General features: G+C 38.8%; 1 protein-coding gene across 10 annotated transcripts in view; it reads left to right on the top strand.

Moving 5' to 3' along the window:
• ralgapb (Ral GTPase activating protein non-catalytic subunit beta) overlaps positions 1-22559 on the top strand; it is a 44420-nt gene that overhangs the window by 5516 nt on the left and 16345 nt on the right. For 3 of the 10 annotated variants that reach the window (XM_072684781.1, XM_072684780.1, XM_072684778.1), the window contains exons 2-17: positions 1494-1701; positions 4636-4838; positions 6106-6272; positions 6515-6701; positions 7320-7451; positions 7669-7847; positions 9348-9398; positions 9995-10042; positions 13400-13551; positions 14556-14763; positions 17757-17792; positions 19477-19678; positions 20672-20839; positions 21115-21229; positions 21549-21696; positions 21879-21943. In XM_072684781.1, coding sequence (XP_072540882.1) covers positions 1525-1701; positions 4636-4838; positions 6106-6272; positions 6515-6701; positions 7320-7451; positions 7669-7847; positions 9348-9398; positions 9995-10042; positions 13400-13551; positions 14556-14763; positions 17757-17792; positions 19477-19678; positions 20672-20839; positions 21115-21229; positions 21549-21696; positions 21879-21943 — 2238 coding nt within the window. In that variant the 5' untranslated portion in view covers positions 1494-1524. The remainder of the gene's footprint in view (positions 1-1493; positions 1702-4635; positions 4839-6105; positions 6273-6514; positions 6702-7319; positions 7452-7668; positions 7848-9347; positions 9399-9994; positions 10043-13399; positions 13552-14555; positions 14764-17756; positions 17793-19476; positions 19679-20671; positions 20840-21114; positions 21230-21548; positions 21697-21878; positions 21944-22559) is intronic. The other 7 variants (XM_072684784.1, XM_072684783.1, XM_072684782.1 and 4 more) reach the window with 3 other exon arrangements.

The raw sequence follows: 22559 nt of genomic DNA, 5'->3' as shown, positions 1-22559 counted from the left end.
GACATTGAGTTGGTATCAGTGTCTGTACTCGGTATCGGCAGATACTTAAAAAAATCTGGTAACGGTATTGCAAAGTAAAAAGTGGTATCGGTGCGTCCCTATTGAAGAATAGTTATTATAATAATAATACGTCAGCAGAGAACACTAGATTGGATATTTGGGCGGGGGTCTTTTTTGTGACAGATCTAGCTCACACTCACATTGAGATGTCACATTAGATGCCACAGAGCCTGTTTACACCTTTACGATTTGTACCCTGATAGTATGTGGATGACTGGATTCTTTTTACGCTTGTCATTTAAATGTCAATCAAATTCTTCCAGCAATGCTCCAAAATGTAGTAGAAAGCTTTCGTCCCTGAACAGAAGAGACAGTTTAAACAAAGGCAGGAATGAGCAGGTGTCCCAGTGCTTCTGTATATTTAGTGTCTTGTGATCAGCAGAATGAATGTTCTTCCTGATGCCACAATTTCACTTCCCCCAGTTGATAGTCAGGGTCTCAGTATTGGTATCAGAAAGGGAAAATGGGGTATAAGGGGTTGGTGTGGTGCAACAGAAAACACCACTACCTGGCAGTGAGCTACAGCACCATGTGGGAGACTGGGGTTCAATTCCAGGTCTGGGTGACTATGCTGCACTACAGACTCCTAACGCTACATTGGCCTGCCTCTGTAATACGAGTACCCTTGTAAGTCGTTCTGGATAAGAGCGTCAGATAAAGACTATACATGATGACATTTATGTAGCGGGGTTCTTCTCTATAGTTCTCTATTGCTGGTTTTCACAGTTATCTGATTTCTGTAAATTGGGGTGGGGCGGTTTAACGATGGCACCGTATACCACGTTATCTCAAAATGTGGACAGCATTTCAAAATGATGGACTGTCAGCTGTGTTGAATGTGTCGAAGTTCTGTTTCTGTATAGCACACGACCAAATAAGCTCATTTTTCCATGTGCATTTAACAGAGCCGCAGAGTGGGGGTGCTGTGGAAGCTCACTGATTGGTGATGTTGCTCTCTGGAAACTGGTGGGAAAACGTTGCAAGCCCACTGATAACCTGATTAAACCAGTCTACCAAATGTGTCACAGAACAGTCGGAAAAACGCCTAAGATCAACTTAGGGCCTCAGTTAGCTAGAACACAGTCTGTGCTGTGGTGTTTACCCTGCTGGCTAATGTATTAAACTCTAGCTGGCCGGCTACAAGTCTGAACGCAGCAGAACCGGCCAAAACCAATTGCTCGACCTTGCTCCCTCCTACACAAGTTTTTATTGTGCCGGTAGCTCAGCAGTTAGCCAATAGCAGCTGCACTGAGCTCTCTGATGCTTGGGGAAGCTGTAGCTGACGTGGAACCATCCGGGTTCCCCATCCCTGGTAACATACTGTAAATGTAAGATTAATGTTGCGTGTGAATATTGCTAAATGAAATTCTTTATGGCTGTAGCTATCGTATCTGCATGAACTCACTCACCTTTCTGTTCTTCCCTTGTTTCAGAACTTAGCTGGATCCACTAGAAGCCTCAGCCATGTACTCTGAGTGGAGGTCTCTGCACCTAGTGGTCCAGAGCGATCAGGGCCACCTGAGCGTGCTGCATTCTTACCCAACTACTGTTGGCCGGGATGTTGCCAATGCAGTGGTACGCCCCCTCGGGGCCACCCTTGGAACTCCTGCCCCTGAGTGCCTCCTCAAGACTGACAAAGAGGTAAGGTGGGAATGTTGGTGTGAGAAACCAAATAGACTGATTTCAGATTACAGAGACCAAAACAGCTGTTGTTGAGTTGTTGTTGAGTGTCTTTGTGCTGCCAGAAGACAATGATTAAGAAATGACCGGTGAGACAGCATTGATTTTTAGCCTGTAACTGTAGAGAGGCATTCAAGATCACTCAGCTAAAGCTAGCTTACTGCAGACTCCCAGGATCACTTACAGCTTAGCTGGTGGAAAATCCTTTACTTGCACAGCTTCTTAACTCTGAAGTGGCATTCCAGAGAATATTAGCAGTTGCAAGTTAAAATCATGCTTGTTTAGGCTCAGATTTTCTTTTTCTTCTTATAGTTTGTAATGTAGATGTTGTCATCAGCTAGGGCTGGGTTTGGAAAGAACAGACTGTATGCTGTAGCCTAGCTGTGTTTATACATATCTGACTTTCTGTCATTGCTTCCTCAGGGAGAACTAGGCTGATACTGAGTGTTTGTACGTTAGCTGGCTTGATTATCCTCAGCTTTTTTGATCTGATTAGTTACAAGTCAAACATGTGCACTTGTCAAGACCGTGATCTGCATAGATTCACCCCCATCGTTTGACACTCACTTGAACCACGGATCAACTGTCAAAGTTTAACTGTACTTGTGTGGAGTATAGTGAGATGTGAGGATTTGTAAGTTTTGCTCCTGGGCTCCCTCTATGGCCGGAAAGTGTAATTCACACCTAAATTACATGCTTTACACATGCATTTCTGGACAAGCTGAGAGATACAGAGCCATCACTAAAAGCTAAGAAGTGTGTGGACTGAGCCGGTAGAGTAATATTACAGGATATTTCACAAATATTAAATAGTTATGAGCAGTACAATTCTTTAGAGGGCTGCAAAGTGCAGTAGCAGCGTGCCAAGCCCAGAGGAGCAGCGATAGAGACGCCGTTCTCCTTTTGCAGTCAGAAAATGAAGCATCCCAATGAAGCTGCTATTTCAAGGTTAAATGCTGTGTATTCTTGCTTTATCTTTTACATTTTGAAAAAATGCAGTCTTATAAATAATACCAGAGCTGGGCTATACTTAGAAACACATGTCTCTTTGAATCACTGAGTTGTGAAGTCAGTATCACTAACAGAGCATGGTCATGGTGTGTGTGTGTGTGTGTGTTTATTTTAGACAAGGCATTTTTCTTTCCTGCCAAGATAAAAGTACTTTGTTTGTTCAGTGGATTTACATGATTTGCCATGGAAATGTCTCTTTAGAGGTGTATTTGTGTTTAATGCAAATATGCTTCTGTAATTGTATTGTGTGTGTGTGTATGTATGTGTGTATGTATGTGTGTGTGTGTGTGTGTGTGTGTGTGTGTGTGTGTTTAGTATTCACCCTTCTGTCTGCTCTAGTGTATGTTTGTGTGTTTTGTGTGTGTGCTCTCTCACACACACACACACACACACACACACACACACACGTCTCACTGGGTTTTGTGTAGATTTGACCCCCCCCCCCCCCCCCCCCCCCCCTCTGTTGCATTGTAGCCGTGGTTCCTGCGGGCTTCTGTGCAGCCCGATAACAGCAGAAGGATATCCTGTGAACTCCCTTCTTGCCTCCCTCTCTGGATCTGATTTTTATTGACTGTTCCCACCCCCAAGCTTCCACACAGGCCTCATGCCCACTAACAGCAGTGTGGTTTGGATCGTTGCACAGAAATGCAAAGCCTGTTTTTAGGTTTGGGAAAGCACGATGATTTGTGAGTCGTATCGGTTTGAGAAGATAACCGCTTAAGACACAGATGTTTAGATTTGACCATAACCCTCCAGAAGAGCAGAACGTTGAGGTGGCGCTGGGCTACTACACTAAAATATCTGCATTTTACTCACTTTGCTGCATTTGTAACCTAAAATAAGTCTTATTTCTCTGTTATGAGCAGTTCAGGTAGACCTAGTCAACTCAGATTTAATTGTGTAGCGATTTTTGCAACTTGATGTGGTTACAAAGTATCTTGCGGAAATCCTGAAAAACACATATATGTATAAACAAAGTAAATAAAACATGAACCCCAAGTGAGCAAGACCGAGACGAGACAGGAAAAACAAAGCTGGAGGAAGAAATCTGGGGAGTACCTATGACTCTGAAGTGGGGACCCATCATCCTTGGGTCAAAACCACTTAGAAATGATGACTAAATGGTGTAAAGTATCCTTAACACTGCATTGTTCCATTGCTGTGCATTGGTGTACGTACATAATCATTGATTTGCTCAGTAGAAGTGATGGTAGTAATAATAATAACAACTGTGTTGATTATGATTATTAATAACTAGAGAGTGTGATTACAGTTTAACAGTGTTTCTGTAATATATGTGTTGGTTGCTAAGGTGTTGCGAGGTCAAGGTAAAGCTGTGTTGTCAAACTTTTGCCCAAAAGATATTTCAGGCAAAAGCCTATCCAATACGTTTGGATATATATACTATATGGACAAAAGTATTGGGACATTTTCTCATTCATTGTGTCCTCCAAAATGAAGGGCATTAAAAAGAGTTTGTCCTGCTTTTTGCTTTTTGGAGAAACTATCTCTACTGTCCAGGGTAGGCTTTCTTTTTGGTTTTAGGGCATTGCTGTGAGCTGACCTTAGGCTCATTGCTTCAGAAAATCCTACACTGTATAAAATGAGAACCTCTAGATTCCTTCAGGAACTCAAACATTCCTCGGTGCTCTTAGAGGTGTCTGTAAGAACTTTTGTTTTTTCAAATAACTAAATATTGAATTAAGGTTTCTAGCAGATCTTTAGGCTACTATATTTTGATCCAGCTATGAGATGGTATGTGTCTCACTGAAATAAATGTAGTATCTTGTCCTTTTACCACACCACTCTTTACCTGATGTGTGAAGGTTTTGTGTTCACATGTCTGATTGTTTTTTTTTTTTTGTTTTTTTTTGTGATCCTTAGGTGAAATGGACTATGGAGGTACTGTGTTATGGCCTGACTCTTCCCCTGGATGGAGATACAGTTAAGTTGTGTGTGGATGTCTATACTGACTGGATCATGGCACTGGTGTCACCACGAGATTCCATACCCCAACCCATCATCAAAGAGCCCAACCTTTATGTCCAAACTATCCTCAAACATCTTCACAACCTCTTCCTGCCAAGGTAATTGTGAATGCCTGTGTATAGGTCTGTGTGATGAAGTGATATCATTTCAAGTTGTGTCGGTAGACACCAAATGTGACCTTTTTACCAAGTGCTGGTAAAAAGCTGTAACACACGGGGGAGTTACATTTCCATAATTGCTGTTTGTAATTAATTAGGCTATGGGTTTGTTTTGGGTGTTTTTACCTTTATAAATCATAAAGGCCATATCAAGCCTTTAGATAGACTACCTAAAAATCTTCACTCCTCAGCTGAAGTATCCCAAGAGAAAATGATTGCAGGTGCAGTGATTAGTTGATGTCATTATTATATAAACAAAAGTGCTTACATTGTTGATGTTGACATAGGCCATATTAGCTAAAGTACTACTTCACTTGAAATAATTAATTATTAAACCACTACCCCAATGATACACTTATAGACAAAAGTATTGGGACACCTGTTCATTCATTGTTTTTTTTTTTTGTTTTGTTTTTTTTTTTTTTCCAGAAATAAAGGGGACAAAAATTTGATTGTCCTCTTTTTGTGGAAGTAACTGTCTCTACTGTAAAGGAAAAACTTAGTGATAGATTTCAGAGAAGCATGTGAGGTTTTTATTGCATTCAAGCTGTGTGCATGTGTGTGTGTGTGCGCACATTTGCGCATCTGTGTCAGCAATGGGTGCAACTCAGCTGAACGCATTCATTAGAAAGTGTGTCCACAAACATTTGGACATATAGTGTATGACTGCAAGTACTTTTTAGCACAGCATGTGGTCAGTGGTAAGAATTATTTAAAGAATTATTATTTATAGACGTATGGAAGCCATAGAGACATCTGCACAGTTCCTTGCTTCATAAACATAAAATCTAAAATCATATCTAAAATCTGGTCTGTACAAAGTTTTGTTTCCCAAAATGTCAAATAATAAATTAAATAAATAGAATTTGTGCTTGAACATTATCATAGAAAATGCTATTATTTAGAATGTTCCCTGTAATAGGATTTTTCCTATCACTTTGTTTATTTCTGTATTTTAGATTCTTACATTTAATGATAATGGAAAATTAAAACATTTTGTCTTTGTCTATAAATTTATGTGTTTAATAACAAAACATCTAGAAACTTCATTATTTAGCAGCAGAAACGGTGGTTGTTTTCTTTTACAGTGTTTAATATACTGATTTAACTTGCATTTATTTACCTTTACATTGTTTGTTGCTTTTATGGCCTCTAATATAACTTTGAGCTGGTTTGTAAATGTAATTTTCCTCATTCTGTCTCTTAGGCCTGAACAGTTCAGCCCCATGCACTTCAGGTTGTGTCAGCAGGTGCTGTCTGCGGTGCAGAAGCTGGCCCGTGATTCCTCCTCCATGGCCAGAGAAACCTGGGAGGTGCTGCTTCTCTTCCTTCTCCGCATCAACGACACATTACTTGCCCCACCTACTGTAGGAGGTCAGTTGCCATGTCAACCATCTAACTCTAACTACTAATGTTTCAGTATGAAGGTTTTCTTCTCTTTCCAGAGCATTGCTCCACAGTGTCTGCATTATTTCATCTGCCACTCAAGCATCCTGAGACACCCAGTGCTTATTTTGCCCCAGAAAGAATCTCTTGTGTTATCTGTTGTGTTGTAGTGAGGAATGTCGCGTGCTATTTTTAAGTGTTTACAAGTCTGCTATTTTGGTCCCCTCTAGGTGGGATAGCGGAGAAGCTAGCCGAGAAGCTAATCAGTGTACTGTTTGAAGTCTGGTTTCTGGCCTGCACGCGCTGTTTCCCCACCCCGCCATACTGGAAGACTGCCAGGGAGATGCTGGCTAACTGGAGACATCACCCTCCAGTGGTGGAGCAGTGGAGCAAAGTTATCGCCGCTCTCACCTCCAGGTGAACTTATATATATGGTCCGAGTGTTGGAGTGTAGTAGAAATCCTGTAATGGGAAATTACAGCAGATGGAGTCATTTATTTATATTTTTTATAATTTTTTAATAAAAATGATAAATTAATTTTGGTTAGTTTAATATCTAAATAATTTAGATAAATTAATTTATTTTAGTTATCCTTTTCTAAATATTCTTTATATGCAGTCCTACATTTTTCCTAGTGTTTAATAACATTTTTGTGTTGTTGATGTACTAAAAACAATCATCTTTAATTTTTACCACATTTTTTTCATCCCTTAGAATTAAACAGACCAATTTTTTCACTGAACCTTTAAGATAAATTATATATTTATAAATGATAAATGTAAATGATAAATGTACATGTACATAACTTTATATGGAAGTCAGTTTAAACAGATTTTATTCCAAGTAATTTTGGAGCATTTCTATTAGTCCATTCTTTATGGAATTGGACATAATTTTGAGATTTTTTCAGATTCACATTATGGGGATATGGGGTGGGGGGTGGAGATGCTTTGTGTGACGTAGTAAAATAAATAAATAAACAAAGAGTCTAAATTTTATAGTCAATGTGTTTTCACTCCATGTCTTTTCCTCAGGCTGCTGAGGTTCACATATGGACCGTCATTCCCGCCGTTCAAAGTGCCAGAGGAGGATGCTAGTCTCATACCTGTGGAGATGGACAATGACTGTGTGGCACAGACTTGGTATCGCTTCCTACACATGCTCAGGTATGCACCCCTGTTTACATTACCTTCATTGATTTGACTATCTGCTTTCATGCAGATTTCCTTGCATAAATGCAGTTGTTTCTTCTAGTAGGTTATAATATTATTATTATTATTATTATTATTATTATTATTATTTAATCTTTCCTGATCCCAAATCTGTACCCTTGCTTCTGAATGTACTAATTAACATAATAACATGTCTGTGTTTCACCCTCAGTAACCCAGTGGACCTGAGTAACCCTGTGATCGTAAGCTCCACTCCCAAGTTTCAAGAGCAGTTGCTGGGGGTGAGCAGTGTGCCTCAGGAGGTGATCCAGCACCCCTGCCTCAAACAGCTGCCTCAGATCTTCTTTAGGGCCATGAGGGGCATCAGTTGTCTGGTGGATGCTTTCCTAGGTAAGATTAAAAAGATTAGACTGTAAGCCTGATTATTTGTTTATGATGGGCAACACTAAGCCTTTAACAAGAACTCAGAACAACACGCAAATCAAAATGACAGGTATTGATTTTTGTACATGGCTGAACGCTAACATGGTTTGTGGGATGCTGCGCATTCTTCACCCACATCACATGGCACCCACATTGCCATAGTAATAGCTGCCGCCCTAATCGAGCGAATGTATTTTCATGTAGGTCCTGTGGTTTCATGTCTCGAGCAGGGACAGGGGCATTTTTCTTACTGTTCATGGTGCATGTGCAGTCAAGCAGCTTAGTTATTGATTATTGTCTCTAAGCAAAAATTTTTTTATAGGTTTGTGACTTTTTAATAGAACAAAAAAGTATGCTTGTAATAATGATGTTAATCTCATGTTAATATTGTGTGTGCAAAAATAACTTGTACACTTGTACAGTGTAGTTTGGTACTATTACAACTAGCCATACACAGATCAGCCATAACATTTACACCACCTTGTTTCTACACTCATTTTATCAGTTCCTCTTAGCTCATAGGAGCACTTTATAGTTCTAAAATTCCTGACCATTCCTAAGTCCACTTGTTTCTCTGCATACTTTATTAGCCTCTTTTCACCCTGTTCTTCAATGCTCAGGACCCCACAGGACCATCACAGAGCAGGTATTATTTGGGTGGTGGGTCATTGTCAGCACTGCCGTGACTCCACTGACTGACATGGTGGTGGCGAGTGTGTTAGTAGTGTGTGTTGCACTGGTGGTATGAGTGGGTCAGACACAGCAGTGCTGCTGGAGTGTTTGAACACCTCAGTGTCCCTGCTGTACTGAGAACAGTCCACCAACCAGAAATATCCATCATCCAACAGCTGCCCATGAGCAGCGTCCTGTGACCTATGATGAAGGACTAAAGAATGACCAACACAACCTGTGCCGCAGATGACTTCTACCGTACCTACATGGTGGACCAACTAGGTGGACACAGTGTTTTCAAAACTCCCCGTATCAGAGCAACACACACCACTAACACACCACCACCGTCAGTCAGTGTCACTGCAGTGCTGAGGATGACCCACTACTACTACCTTTTGAAGGGTGCTAAAAAAAACAAAGTATGCAGAGAAACAGATGGACTGCAGCCTGTCATTGTAGAATTACTGTGTGCTTCTCTGAGGTAAGTGGAGCTGATATGATATGATATGATGGTTAGTGTAGAAACATGGAGGTGGTGTTAATGTTATGGCTGGTTGGTGTATAATGGCTCTGGTAAAAGTGCCACTCAATTATTAACACATTCACACTTCATGTGTTTATATAACAATATTAAATACACAAATTGACCCAATTACAAAAAATAATACTTGTATGAACAGGTTTCTGTTTCCATTTTGGTTTGCATGGTACACTGTCCTGGAACACTGACTTGGTTTCAAATGACCTGTGTGAGCTGTGACCTGTGCCACAGTGTGATTCTCTTTCCCTCTCTAGGTGTGGCAGTGTTTAAGAAAAACAAGAGTCACGAAACTCTGCCCTCTCATGGTACTCAGAAAAAGTGCACTTGCTGTTTTCACTTCTATGATGTAAATCTGAGCAATTAGGGATCACTAATATGACTGTTAGATGCCAAGCTAGCCTCAATGTTCAGATTTTACCTCAGTCTCTTGATTCAGCAAGAATGAATTCCAATAAACTAATCGAGTAGTATTATTGATGACCATGCTTGCTTTTTGTTTGTGGCAGATAGTCTGACTAACCCTGAAACAGTTTGACTTGACATCGGGTCTCGTCCCTTTGCTGTCACTCAATCCAGGCCTTTTGTAGTCTGTATATGTCAATGTTGATCTGTTAGTGGTGCTGTTTTTAAAATGTTCATAGTAGTCCTTAAGCATATCCATATAATGCAGATGCAGATTTCACATGCACATTACTGATTGTCCGATTATGTTTATTATTATTATTATTATTATTATTATTATTATTTTTATTTATTTATTTATGTGCTGCTTTTTGCTTCGTAGCAAACCTGATTTTAGACTGATTGGCAGTGAGTGTGTTGTAAAAATGACAAAACTCTTGATGACCTCTAATGTGGGTGAAAATGTTTCAGTGGAACTATTATGTTTCTTCTTTCTCAGGAACAACAGTGTCTAGGAGCTATATTCGAGAGAGACTTCCCTCTCTAGGTATACCATACCTGACCAACCTAATCAAGTAATAACTAACTAAGTACTGGGTTTAGCTTCACATCACACCTGATTCTTTCCTTATTTTGTAGTACAGTTGCAAGAAAAAGGAAACCTTTTGGAGGCGCCTGGATTTCTGCATTGTTTACTAATACAATATGGTCTGAGTCACAATAATAGATAAACACAAGCTAACTAAGCTAATAACACACCAGCTGTTCATTTTTGTTCATTGCAATGGATATTATTATGCATCTTGAGTAAACATTCACATTGCAGGCTAGAAAAAGTAAGTGAAATCTTGATTTTTAGCAGCTCTAGATTGATGTCTTGCAGGCACAGTCCTCTTCAGGTCATGATGCCTCTCAATAGGGTTAAGGTAGGGCTGGGCAATTAAGCGAAACAGATATTCCAAACCTTTAACCGAATTAATCTTGTTCATACCGGTTAGACTTTTCTCACTGGGTGTGTTCATGTTCATGTAGGTCTTCTGCTGTTCTGCTTGGGTTCTTTCTTACCTACGCCAGGGTTGCCTGTTGTGCTCTGGGAGTGATCTTAACCGTCCTGAATGTTTCCCCCTGGATTGATGTACACCCGGGTGTTTAACAATGCTTTTATCACCTTATCCAGCTTCATTCATCTCCAACACATATTTTGAGGTCTTTTGAAAGTTGTTTTCATCGAGGCATGGTTCAGGACGTTTTGGAGAATACTATGTTTGCCAGTAAAAAGGCTTTGTGTGCCTTTACTTAATAGACAAAGAACCAGTGAAACCCAGTCTCATCATCCAGTTAGCTTTTGGAGAAATCTATTAACACATTAACACAGAGGTTCACTTACTTTTTCTAGCCTGCACTGTAGATGTTCACACAATGTGCTGAAGACCAGATATGAACAGTACAACTGTTGGAGTGTTATTAATGTAGTATACATTGTGTTTGTCTATAACTGTGACTTTGGTAACAATCAGACCACATGTCCTTAGTAATCAGTGGGGAAATCTGTGTTCTAGAGGTTTTCAACTGTATGTGTACTATGTTCACGAGGTTGCGTCGAGGGGGCATCAGTAAACATGGGCCTGCGTTTTTGTAGTGACACAAATATTAGGGATCAGACAGTAACTCAAATATGAAACTGATTTAAAGCAGAAATGCAAACATGTTGGACATCATCTGTTTCTGATCCCTGATATGTTGTGATGAAACTCATAAATTCACCTTTGCATAAGTTTTTTTCTCTATAGTGTAAACTATTATTTTGATCCATCTGCACATGTAATCCTATTTGTCCCCAGGTGTTGCTGTATCTAGGAACAATTTTCGTGACAGGCTGCCAGCCTATGGTATTTTTTTAACATGCTCCTGACAAATCATTTGGGACCTTTACTTGGATCAGGATGTTCTTGGGTTTGAGTTTGATTGGGTGGTTAAAATGTTGCATGTGGAATTGATGGAAAATGCTGAGCAAAATCATTTACATGTTGCAGAATGGACCATTTGCTATACCCAAGGCATGGTAGCAAAGAACGTAGCATGACTTGTCAGATGTTCACTAGGCTGAATGAATGGAAGTGCTGTGCCTGAACCAGGCCTGGCCGATATCTAGAGATGGTAGCTCATTGTTTTCCTTTGAAACAAATCTGGGGATTATCAGTTATATCTTAGGAATTTCTCAAAGCAGTTTTCGTCAATCTCCAGTTTCATCACCTCATCACACAGACCCACAATAGCTCTGAGTCTGTTTCTGTGATGGAAGTTCTGCAGAATATAGTGACCCAGATAGAAATGAAAGTATCTCTGCAGCCTAATGCTCTTATGTTCTTTCTGATGATGTTTGCACTTTTTCTGACTATCTGTGGATGGAAGAATTTCTTTAGAATAGCTTTAATCAATGACCGATTGCTGTACTCACCCAATCAATACTTACTGTAGTTGAGATCTGAATGTGGAACTATCTGGGGCCATATGAATGGTATGTGGACATCACAATATTGCTGAGTACGAATTTATGCAAAAATCAATATTTATGTAATTGAAACATGATGCATGTGCTTCTACACTCATTGTAGAGGTAGTGTTCTTTAGGGAATTTAGGGAGAATAAGAATTCATGACAACTAGTGGACAGAAGAGGTAGTGCAGAATTAATCAAATTAATTCGACTTTTTATAATGGTTTGTTTTGTCACTGAATACACTCTAAAGTACACTCTGAAATCTAAAGGTGTTACAAAGTGTTCCTTGAGCGATGCCATGGAGGAACCATTTTTTGGTCCCACAAAGAACCATGTTTGTAAAAGAGAGAATTGCAGAGAAGCTTAAAATTGCTAAAGCATCTTTACATTAACTTCATTAAGTCTTCACCCACACTCATCTCTTGTGTCTAAATGTTTCTTTTTTGGAACTAAAAATGGTTCCTCTATGGCATCGCTCAAAGAACCCTTTTTATTTGAAGAGTGCACAGTACAGGAGCGGAGCAAGTAGGACCCCTAAAACATAGCACAATGTTATTTAGTTCACAGAGTCAGTAAATAAAACCTATTTCCCAAATGTTTAGCGTCTTGGCATTGCTGTTAAGTGTTGCACGTTTGCTTAGCCACTGGAGACCTATGCAGATGTGACTGTGTGCTTTGGCAGTGGAAGAATGGCTCTTAAGAGGTTAATCATCAGTGTTTTATTATGAATAATTATGGGAGCTAATCCCACATTGATTTCACTGGCACACTCTGATTTATGAGTAACAGGTGTGCATAGATTTGACAAAAAGGCCATTATTGATTATATATATATATAATGGTATTTACATTGTCACAATTGTCCTGATTGATGAACCAATAGACCAATTCTCCAAAATGATTTAGAATCAAATCTTTTTACATTAACTTTTGAAAATAAAGGTGTTTTCCTTCCCATGTGAAGGTGCCATTTTGGAGGTATAGTGATTTTGTATGTTTAATGGAGATTCTGTGTATGTTTTCATAAATATGGCCCCAGGTGTTTGATCCATATAGATCTCCTACTTTGCTTACAGTTATGATACTGTAGTAAAAGCAGCTCTTCAACTGAACGCACAATTGATATGCTCTAACGATGCGTGGACAGATGTTGGGGATTTAAACAGGTGCTTAATGGCTGAATGTGAGTCCAGATCTGTTCTGAAACGGCCACTATGGTGACAAGTTTATCTCCTTGTGAGTATGCTTGGACCACCAAAGCTGAAGGCCAGATTTGGTGAGAGGTTTGACCTTTGTGACGCTTACAGGTGTTTATCTTGGTCGTTGTCACATTTGGTTTTGTGTGTGTGTGTGTGCACATGCATGTGTGTTTCTTCTTCTTTTAATCTTCTTTTTAATCTGCCAGGTATATCCAGGCCTCGGTCAGACAGTGCCCCGCCCACTCCTGTTAATAGACTTAGCATGCCACCGCCCCCGACGACTACCAACACCACGCCTCCTCACAGCCGCAGGCACAGACCCACAGCAGTTACCAAGACAACTAGCAAAACCACAACGGTACAGCATAGTGGATATGGATATTGTTATACTGTAGAATTGTGGAAGTTACAATACAAAAAGGGCAGAAACAAGCTTTTCCCTATTTTATATAATAACTCTTATCATAACACTAATAACACATATAGAGTCTAGTTCCCAGAACCTTCATATTAAGTATCGGCTCTAACCTGTCAAATACGCTCATGTTTTAATACATAATACAACCATAAAATAATTCTGCTAATTTATAAAGCTGTAAAATTACTTTGATTTTAATTCAAGATATGGACAAAAGTATTGGGACATCTGCTTGTTAATGGTTTCTTCCAAAATCAGTTGGTTTTTTTTCTTGTTTTTGTTTTATTATTATTATATATTAAATATCCTGCTTTTGTCCAGAGTCTCTACTGTCCAGGTGAGGCTTTCTACTTCATTTTGGAGAATTGCTGTGATAATTTTATGGCATTCAGCAACAAGAGCATTAGTGAGGTCATGATGCTTTATTATCACCACTCCACCTCATCCCCAGCTCCCCAACTCCTCCAAAAAATATTGGCTGGAGCACCAACCATCATACCAGAAAACACAGTTCCACTGTTCCACAGCTCAATGCTGATGGGCTTTATACCCCTCTAGCTAGCCCACCTCTGGCATTAGGCACGTTGCCAATAGGTTCATGTTTATCTGCTCCAGTGATTCCTATTATTGGCAGTGCTTCTCTACAGGGATTGGACAAGCTGTGCGTGTGTATTTGCACATCTGTATCAGTAATGGGTGCATCTTCAAATAGCCAGATGCGTTCCATAGAAGGAGTGTCCACAAACATTTGAACATGAAGTGTATATTTTACATATCAACACAGTCAGAGAATTGAATAAAAAGTATGAATGAGAAATGATTGAGTTACAGTGTGCTCATAAGTACAAAGTCTAAGATGTAATTAGAGTTAACGTAATTATAGTAATTATAGTGTTTGAGTGTATTTTCAAGCTTCTAAGTAATTAATTGCTTCTCTATTCCAGACTGGCCAATCCAAAGTTTCGCATCAGCCTTCCTCCACCTCTCCCCTTTCCAGTCCAAACCAGACGAGCTCAGAGCCGCGGCCCTTGCCTGCTCCCACCAGGCCAAAAGTCAACAGTGTTTTGAACCTGTTTGGTCAGTGGCTGTTTGACGCTGCACTGGTCCACTGTAAACTCCATTCTGGCCTCAGCAGAGAAAGTAGTATGACTGGTAAGATGTTCACTGGGCTTAGACCTGTAACACGTTATTAACATCCTATTGCAATAACTTGCTTTTCTTTTTTCTTTTCTCATTTATCTCTCTTCCTTTTCCTGTTAGTGTTTTATTTCCATTCTTGTTTTCCTCATACAAAATAGGCTATTCCTACCTGCAAGATTGTACAACATTTGGAGCTTGGAGTCATTTGTGACATGTAGCTGTAATGTTGTGAAGCAGTGCTAGCATTGGTCTCAGCTCAGAATACCCAGTAGTATCGCTTTAGCCGTGTGCTGAAGTATTTGAATGTGACTGATGAGGAAAATTAAAATAAATAAATAAATAAATCCTGAACTTATTACATACATTTAATCATAGTGGTGTTCCGAGACCTATAAAATTAGGGCCAATTTATGCTTCTGCACCGAACCTGGGTCAAAGCCTATGCCATAGCCTGACATGCACCTCCCCAGTTGGACGACCGTGGATCATGGATTTGTGTGTACACTGATGTGAGCGAAATGCTTGTAGATAACAAACCAAATTTTCTCATTCATGTCTCTCAGTGGCCAGACAAACTTCAAATGGCCCAACTCCAACGTAATCCCCTCAGTTTCAGTCATAATTGTTTGTAGTGCACCAAGAAAGCCAACACCCTCCATCCCCCCTTGCTAGACTAGTGTTTAGGAGGTGTAATTGCAGAGCAACGCAAACACAACAAGGCACAGAGTATAAAGTATCACAATGGTGTAAGTCACGTATCCGTAGGCTCTGCGTTGATTCGATGCAGGAGCATAAATCGGCCTTTAGGTAAGAAATGAGGATGTTTACAGTGTGTCGCTTTTGTCTCGTAGCTTCACATTTTCTTAAGATTAATTTGTTCAGGGACCTCCTTCAGAGATGCTGACCTTTCTTTTGCAAATAAGTGAATATTAATGTTCATAGGAATCTTGCCAAGTTGTACCTATATTTATTTGAATCTCTGTTTCATATCCTTGAATGCTTGCCAGCATTTTTGCACTTGCAATATTTAGGGCTTAATTACCACATACTAGGACAGAGGGTCATACGTGGAGCTTTTTTTTTTTCTTCATCATCGTCATCATTTTTACTGTTGATGGTAGTGGTAGTAGTAATTGCTAGCTTAATGATCACATTGTTTAATATGTGGGTGAACACCTCCAATCGAATTTATCCTTGTAATCAAAGAAATCCACAGTCTGAGAAACTGCTTTGGAAACCAGACTGGGCTTATAGAAAGAATGTCAGTTTTTCAGAGTAACATGTAGTAACAAAGGTTGCACGATACAGGGTCCTAGAAAGCCTAGGCCTAGTTCACTGCAAAATAAAAACAAGCTGCAAAATTATGAAACACATCCATCAAAATCCCAACACCTGTGCTTCACGGACATTATGCAAAATTCAGAATGCGAATGCAAATTCAGTCACAACACTATGAAAGTGTCCTCTCTGGAGGACACTGAAAGGGAGTGGAACCCTGAGGCTGCATCCTTGTACCAGATATTGCTGCACTAAATGGTTTGAGCACCACATTTAGAAGTGCATTAATTAGTAAAGTACAGACGTGTGAGATTTAGGACGTGGTCTGATAATACGTGAAATGCACACAGAACTAGATACCAGTAAACTGAACTGTCTATCTATGATTACCATGGTTTTATCATGGGTTTATGACCAAGCCAACGATTGACCTCTTTATGCTCCATGTTCTGTCACTGGATTCAATCTATCTATGCTTTAAAACCGGATGCACACACGTGTGGAATTTTGTTAAACAGACATGCAGTGTAATAGCAGAGGGAACTCAGTAGATCACATATTTAATTCATAAATTTTAATCCATACACACAAGCACTGTGCTCACTTCATAGCCAATAATATGGAAGGAAGTTCCAAATACAAGTGATGTTTTAATGGCTTGATAGGCACTTAGTAGACTTTACTATAATGTTTCAGTTAATTTGTTATTATTATTTTTTTTTATAGCTGAATCTGAAACAGTATACATAGATCGTTTTACATAGACTCACACAGAACACTACATGTTCTTCAGAGACATGTAGCTTTTCTTTTGTTTGGTTGCAGTATTGTGTAGATCCAATGTTCCAGTTGCTTTTATTGTCCTCCGGAAACAACATTTCTGTTGTGTTTGGATTGGATTTCCAGCATTTCTGAGTTTGCATCGCCTCAGTGAATTTGTGTAGCGTCCGTGCAGCACTAGGATAGCAATGGTAAGAGATTTCCGCGATATGATAACAGTCTCAGAAAATGTCATGGTTATACTGTTTCACAGTTTTTCTCTTCTTGTTCTTGTTTTATACATTGACACTTAAAGGAATGACACCAGAACAATAAATATGTATTTTGTTAATTATATAAAATATAATAAATAAATAAGAAAGCTGCATTTGAGGTGACAACATTTTTTTTCCTTTAGTTTTCTCCATTAATCTCTCTGTTTGGCTGCATTTTCTTTTAGTACTGTTATTTGGCAGAAGTGTATCAGTCAGCTATCAATTTTTTTATACCATGGTATACTATACAATGGTATACTACTGCAACCCTGATTTTGACTTTGATGGATGTGTTTTGTGATTTTTGCAGCGTGTTTTTTATTTTACAGACCGTTGCCACAGTTTAAGAGCAAACCGTTTTAGGTGAAATTTTCAGGAACTCATTGAACAGTATTCTGAGCTGAATGTTGAACCACTGAGATGAAATGTGGGTAGTTTTAGGTAAGCTAAATGTCCATTTTATGTTTGATTAATTCCTTTTCGTTTCATTTCTACTCATGCATGATGAATAATTGAAGCTCAGTATCATGTTATAGCCACTGCATTTGCTTCCTAGCTTCAGCTTTAGACCTATCTTGGTATTTAAAGACACAAAACAAAAATGAAGAACTGTTTTGACATTCTTCATAGTATCTGGATCTCTATTACTGCTGTTCTTTGATTTGTTTCCATTTTATCTCTGTTATCTTGCAGCAACATTTTTCCAAATTCTTCTTTCTTATAAATCTTGTAAGTAGGAACACAAGCTTTACCAGTTGCAAATATTTGGTTACATTTTGTTTGATTTCATTTTCTTTATTTTATTTATTTATTTATTTATTTTTTGCTTTGACACTGTCACTCTTTCTGTTGTCGCAGTATTGTTTTCTTGGGGCAAGAGATTTGACCATACACTGCTTGGTTCTGGTATTAGGGGTCCGGGGAGTATTTTGACTGCTGCCCAAATGTCATTGGCTCAAATGCAACAAATATTCTGAAATTCCCCAGATGAAATGATAATCACTGGGTCCAACAATCACCAAAGGGCTGAGAATGTTTGTTGTGATTGATCCTTTTTTTTTGGATGCAACTTAACCCGCCATCATACAACCAGTTGCTGCCCATATCATCCACCTAAAGGACCTCTACTAACCGATCTTCTCCAAAGAAACACAACAACCAACGTTGTCCTCAGTTTCGCCTGGTGTTTTTCTTATGTAGCTTTTATTTATTTATTCATTTATTTATTGATTTGGTTCTCATTTGATTCTTCTGTTCTCATTTGAAGTTCTGTTTATTTTACGTTTTGTATGGATATTTCTGCATGTCGTGGATGTTTGTGCAATTTGTTTCTGCCATATTGTGCCCTTTATTGTGTTTCTCAGAGATGCTGACTGACAGTAACTTAAAATAACTTCTGGGATTGAAAACGGGGAGGCTGACCAGGAGAGCTTGTTATTTATTTATTTTGTTGTATTTATTATTATTATTATTATTATTATTATTATTTTCTTTCATCATTCTCAAAGATGCAGATTCAAAGCCACTTATTTTGGCATGGTTTAAACCAAACACTCTTATCAAGAGATATAGTGGCAGCGGTTATTAAATATATTATTAAAGTAGCTAATGAAATCTTAATAAAATGTACTGTCTTCCAGAGATAATGAAACGTATGGCCTAATCTTATGCTTTGAACAACCGAATGACCAGGGCAGAAATCCTGTTAAAATGGGTGGGAATGGGGGGCTCCGAGTGGTCCAGTGTACTAAGGTGATTCGAATCCTGGGTCATGCTGCTTGCCGCCAGCAGCTGAAGTCAGAGAGCACACAATTGGCCTTGCTCTCTTTTAGGAGTGGGTTGATGGAACTTTCTCCCCACATCACTGCTGGTGTGATGCCGGTCAGTACAAGCATCTGGTAGCTCAGAGCACATTGGCTAACTAGCAATGCTGCATCAGTGGCGGTTTGAAGACAAGCTGGTGGCTGACTTTGTGTGTTGGGGGAGACATGTGCTAGTCTTCACTCTCCTAGTGTTGGAGGCATTGCTAGTGATCGGGGAGTTCACATGAATAAGGGATTGAGTAATTGGCCTTCCAAATCGGGTAGAAAACGATGTAAAATTACATATTAAATATTTAACAAAAATTGGGGAATGATCTGTCTAAATGATCACACTTACAAGTTATTACCTGATACTTTAAACTGACAGTAAATTGTCCCAGTATTTTTGGTGGAACCATGATCTCTGGAGAGATTTTCAATCTGCGGATCTCTTTGTCTGTAATCCCTGTTAAGACCTTTTCTTTCTTTCTTTCTTTTATTATTTTTTATATATATATATAAATAGTAGGCGTACAAAATGTCACTTAGACTTTGCTGCTCTTCCTGTCCTTCTCCTTCTTCTTTTTTTTCGTTCTTTCTCCTTTTTTCAGCCCTTGCGACTCAGGCTGGAGTTGAACTGAGGAGGAAAGGCTCTCAGATGTCTACAGACACCATGGTCTCAAACCCCTTGTTTGATGCCAATGAGTTTCCTGACAATTACGAGTCTGGTCGAGCAGAGGCATGTGGAACGCTGTGCAGAATCTTCTGCAGCAAAAAAACAGGAGAGGAGATTTTACCTGTCTACCTGTCCAGGTGCAGTAATTATAGATTTTACCCAAGAACTATCTATACTAAACTTTAGGCTGATGCTCTGTAATGTTCTGAATCCCATGCCAGACGGTGTTATGAAAGCATGATCAGTAAAGCAAACATATTACCACCTGTATCTGCGACGGTCAGAGAGACTACAGGAAGGATTTGTCATTATCCTGTCTCTCAGCAGTTTTCATTAAGCTATGATGAAAGCTACGTTGGTATTGCATCACATGACATGATCAGTTTATGTTCTCCTTCTCTGTAGTCTGCTTTGTTTCATGTGTTGAATATATTTGGCCTTTAACTCACTGTAGTTATATTCATTTGACATTTGGTATTAAATCAAGAGTAGAATAGGACACTTTATTGTCTAACCCTGGGAATTTGTATTTGGCTTGACCAAGTTACACAATATAAAAATAAATAAATAAATAAATAAATAAATAAATAAATAAATACATACATAAAAATAGCAGGGCAAGAGTTTACCTATAAAGGCAAACACAACACATGAAAACACACCTAATAGCAAACACCAGCTTCCAACCCCCCAGTTTAGAGTAATTACAGTACCTAAAATTAGCTACATTTCCATCAAAGCAGTAAGTGACTTAGGAATTATTAGACAAATTACTTATATTTTACTAATATATGGAAAAAATTTTCTTGTGACCAGAGGCACCCTATAACGCTTTCCAAAAGGGAGCGGATTAAAATTGGATGAGTACGATCCCCCACAATTTGCTAGGCTTTCTTCTTACTACTGGACAAATATATCTCACACAGCTGTTTCTAATGGTTTATGTATTATGTATTGTTCTTGCCATATTCACAATCCTCAAGAACTTGGTCTAATCCTTCGATACTGTGAGTGCTCTATGAACATATGAATGAGGGTTTTTTTTCTTCCCTAAACGACTACTTGATTAACTTGATTCATTTTGTCTCTTTTCTTCATCCTTCATGCAATATCTTCTTTTTGTCTTTCAGGTTCTACATGGTCCTCATCCAGGGCCTTCAGATTTCCGACTTTATCTGCAGACCAGTTCTGGCCAGTATTATTCTGAACTCCTCAGCTCTGTTTTGCTCAGATCTGAAAGGGATCAACGTAGTGGTTCCGTACTTTATATCTGCACTGGAAATTATTTTACCTGATCGGTGAGGACAGACAAATTGTACTTCACTATACATATAGTGATCCATGATTTCTAAATGTGCTTTAATATATTATTCTTAGTGCTTACATGCTTCATCATAATAGCTGCTTTAGATAGAGGGCCAAAATGTCTTTATACAGTGACTGAAAATACAGCTGTTTCTTAAACTACCCAACTAATTGCTTTGAAAGTCTTGAACAATTCTTTTTGTGAATTAATTGAGCGATTCATTGATTGTTTTTGTTGTTTTTTGTTTGTTTGTTTGTTTGTTTACAGTGAACTGACCAAATTTAAGTCATATGTGAACCCCACTGAACTAAGAAGAGCTTCCATTAACATTCTGCTATCTATGCTGCCTCTACCACACCATTTTGGCAATGTCAAGTCCGAGGTAATACTTTATTACTGATAGACACCCTGACAGAGGTTTAACCGGCCGTTGTTAATGGTTCCATCTACCAACTAAGGATCGGACAAAAAAGCTGATCATAGTAAATAGCCTTCTACTCCCAGGACTGTTTTGGCATAATGAGCATAATGAGCTTGTTAACTTGCAAGCTTTTAACACGTTGGGCATTGATTTTGATTTTTGTCAATATAGTAATACTCAGTAAGGTACTTTTCTCTCTATGGGGATTTTTTTGATACCACCCTTCTTGTGAACCACGCCAACATAAGTAATTGACTGGTTTTCTCAATCTCATTTTCAGGTTCTCTTGGAGGGTAAATTCAGCAATGATGACAATTCGCTTCATGACAAAGCGGTTACCTTCCTCTCACTAAAGCTGCGATTGGTCAATGTCTTGATTGGTGCCCTGCAAACAGAAACAGACCCAGTCAACACACAGATGATACTAGGTGTGTTTCCTCAATGTTTCTGTTCCTCAGCGTTTCTGGTTTGTTTTTTTGGGGGTTTTTTTTGTAATTCATGTTGAAATCGGATGTCTCAGTTTTGTTTAGAAAAATCCAGATCTTCATGCAGCATCCTGTTACACTCAGACATTCAGATGAATAAATGTACATTTATGGTCTGTCCACAGCTGCAATGCTGAATATTGTTCAGGATTCTGCACTTTTGGAGTCGATAGGTGCTCAAGCTGAAGTAGTAAGTTGACTTTTAATTTTTGTTATGTAAATTGTCCAAAAGGTAGTGTAAAAGTATGAATAGTGTAAGTTGTGCTGCTTTTTCTTGATTGAGCACAAGTAAACAAAAAAAAAACTCCCCAAGTGAACTCCTGAATTTAATAACTTAATAGATCTGCCTTTAGCAGCAATCCTCTGTAAATAGGGTTTGCACAGTATTGAGGAGGAATTTTGACCCATTCCTATATACACGTCTTCATTAGTATTTCCAGAATGTTTTGCATAAAGTAGAGTTCTCATCAGTTCTCTTGATGGGGTTTAGTTCATGACTTGGACAAATCATTATATTATTCAATCTTTTATTAGTTAATTTACTTCTGTGCTTTGGGTCACTGTCTTGTTGCATCACCCAAACATCCCTTGCTGCTGTCCTCGCTTTCTCCTGTAAAATGTTTTGATACACATTTGAATAAATTATTCCCTTAATAATTGCAAGGCATCCAGACCAAAAGGAAGCATTGAAGTATGATGTTTTAAAGGGTCCACTTATTTATTTATTTATTTGTTTGTTTGTTTATTTTTTAATGCAAAAGTAGATCTATAGCTCTAAAAATACAGCAAATGTTTGCTCAGAAAAA

Source organism: Salminus brasiliensis, chromosome 7 (assembly GCF_030463535.1).
Source record: "Salminus brasiliensis chromosome 7, fSalBra1.hap2, whole genome shotgun sequence".
NCBI lineage: Eukaryota > Metazoa > Chordata > Actinopteri > Characiformes > Bryconidae > Salminus > Salminus brasiliensis.
The sequence above is the reverse complement of the archived record's forward strand: the minus strand, read 5'-3'. Positions and strand labels throughout refer to the sequence as shown.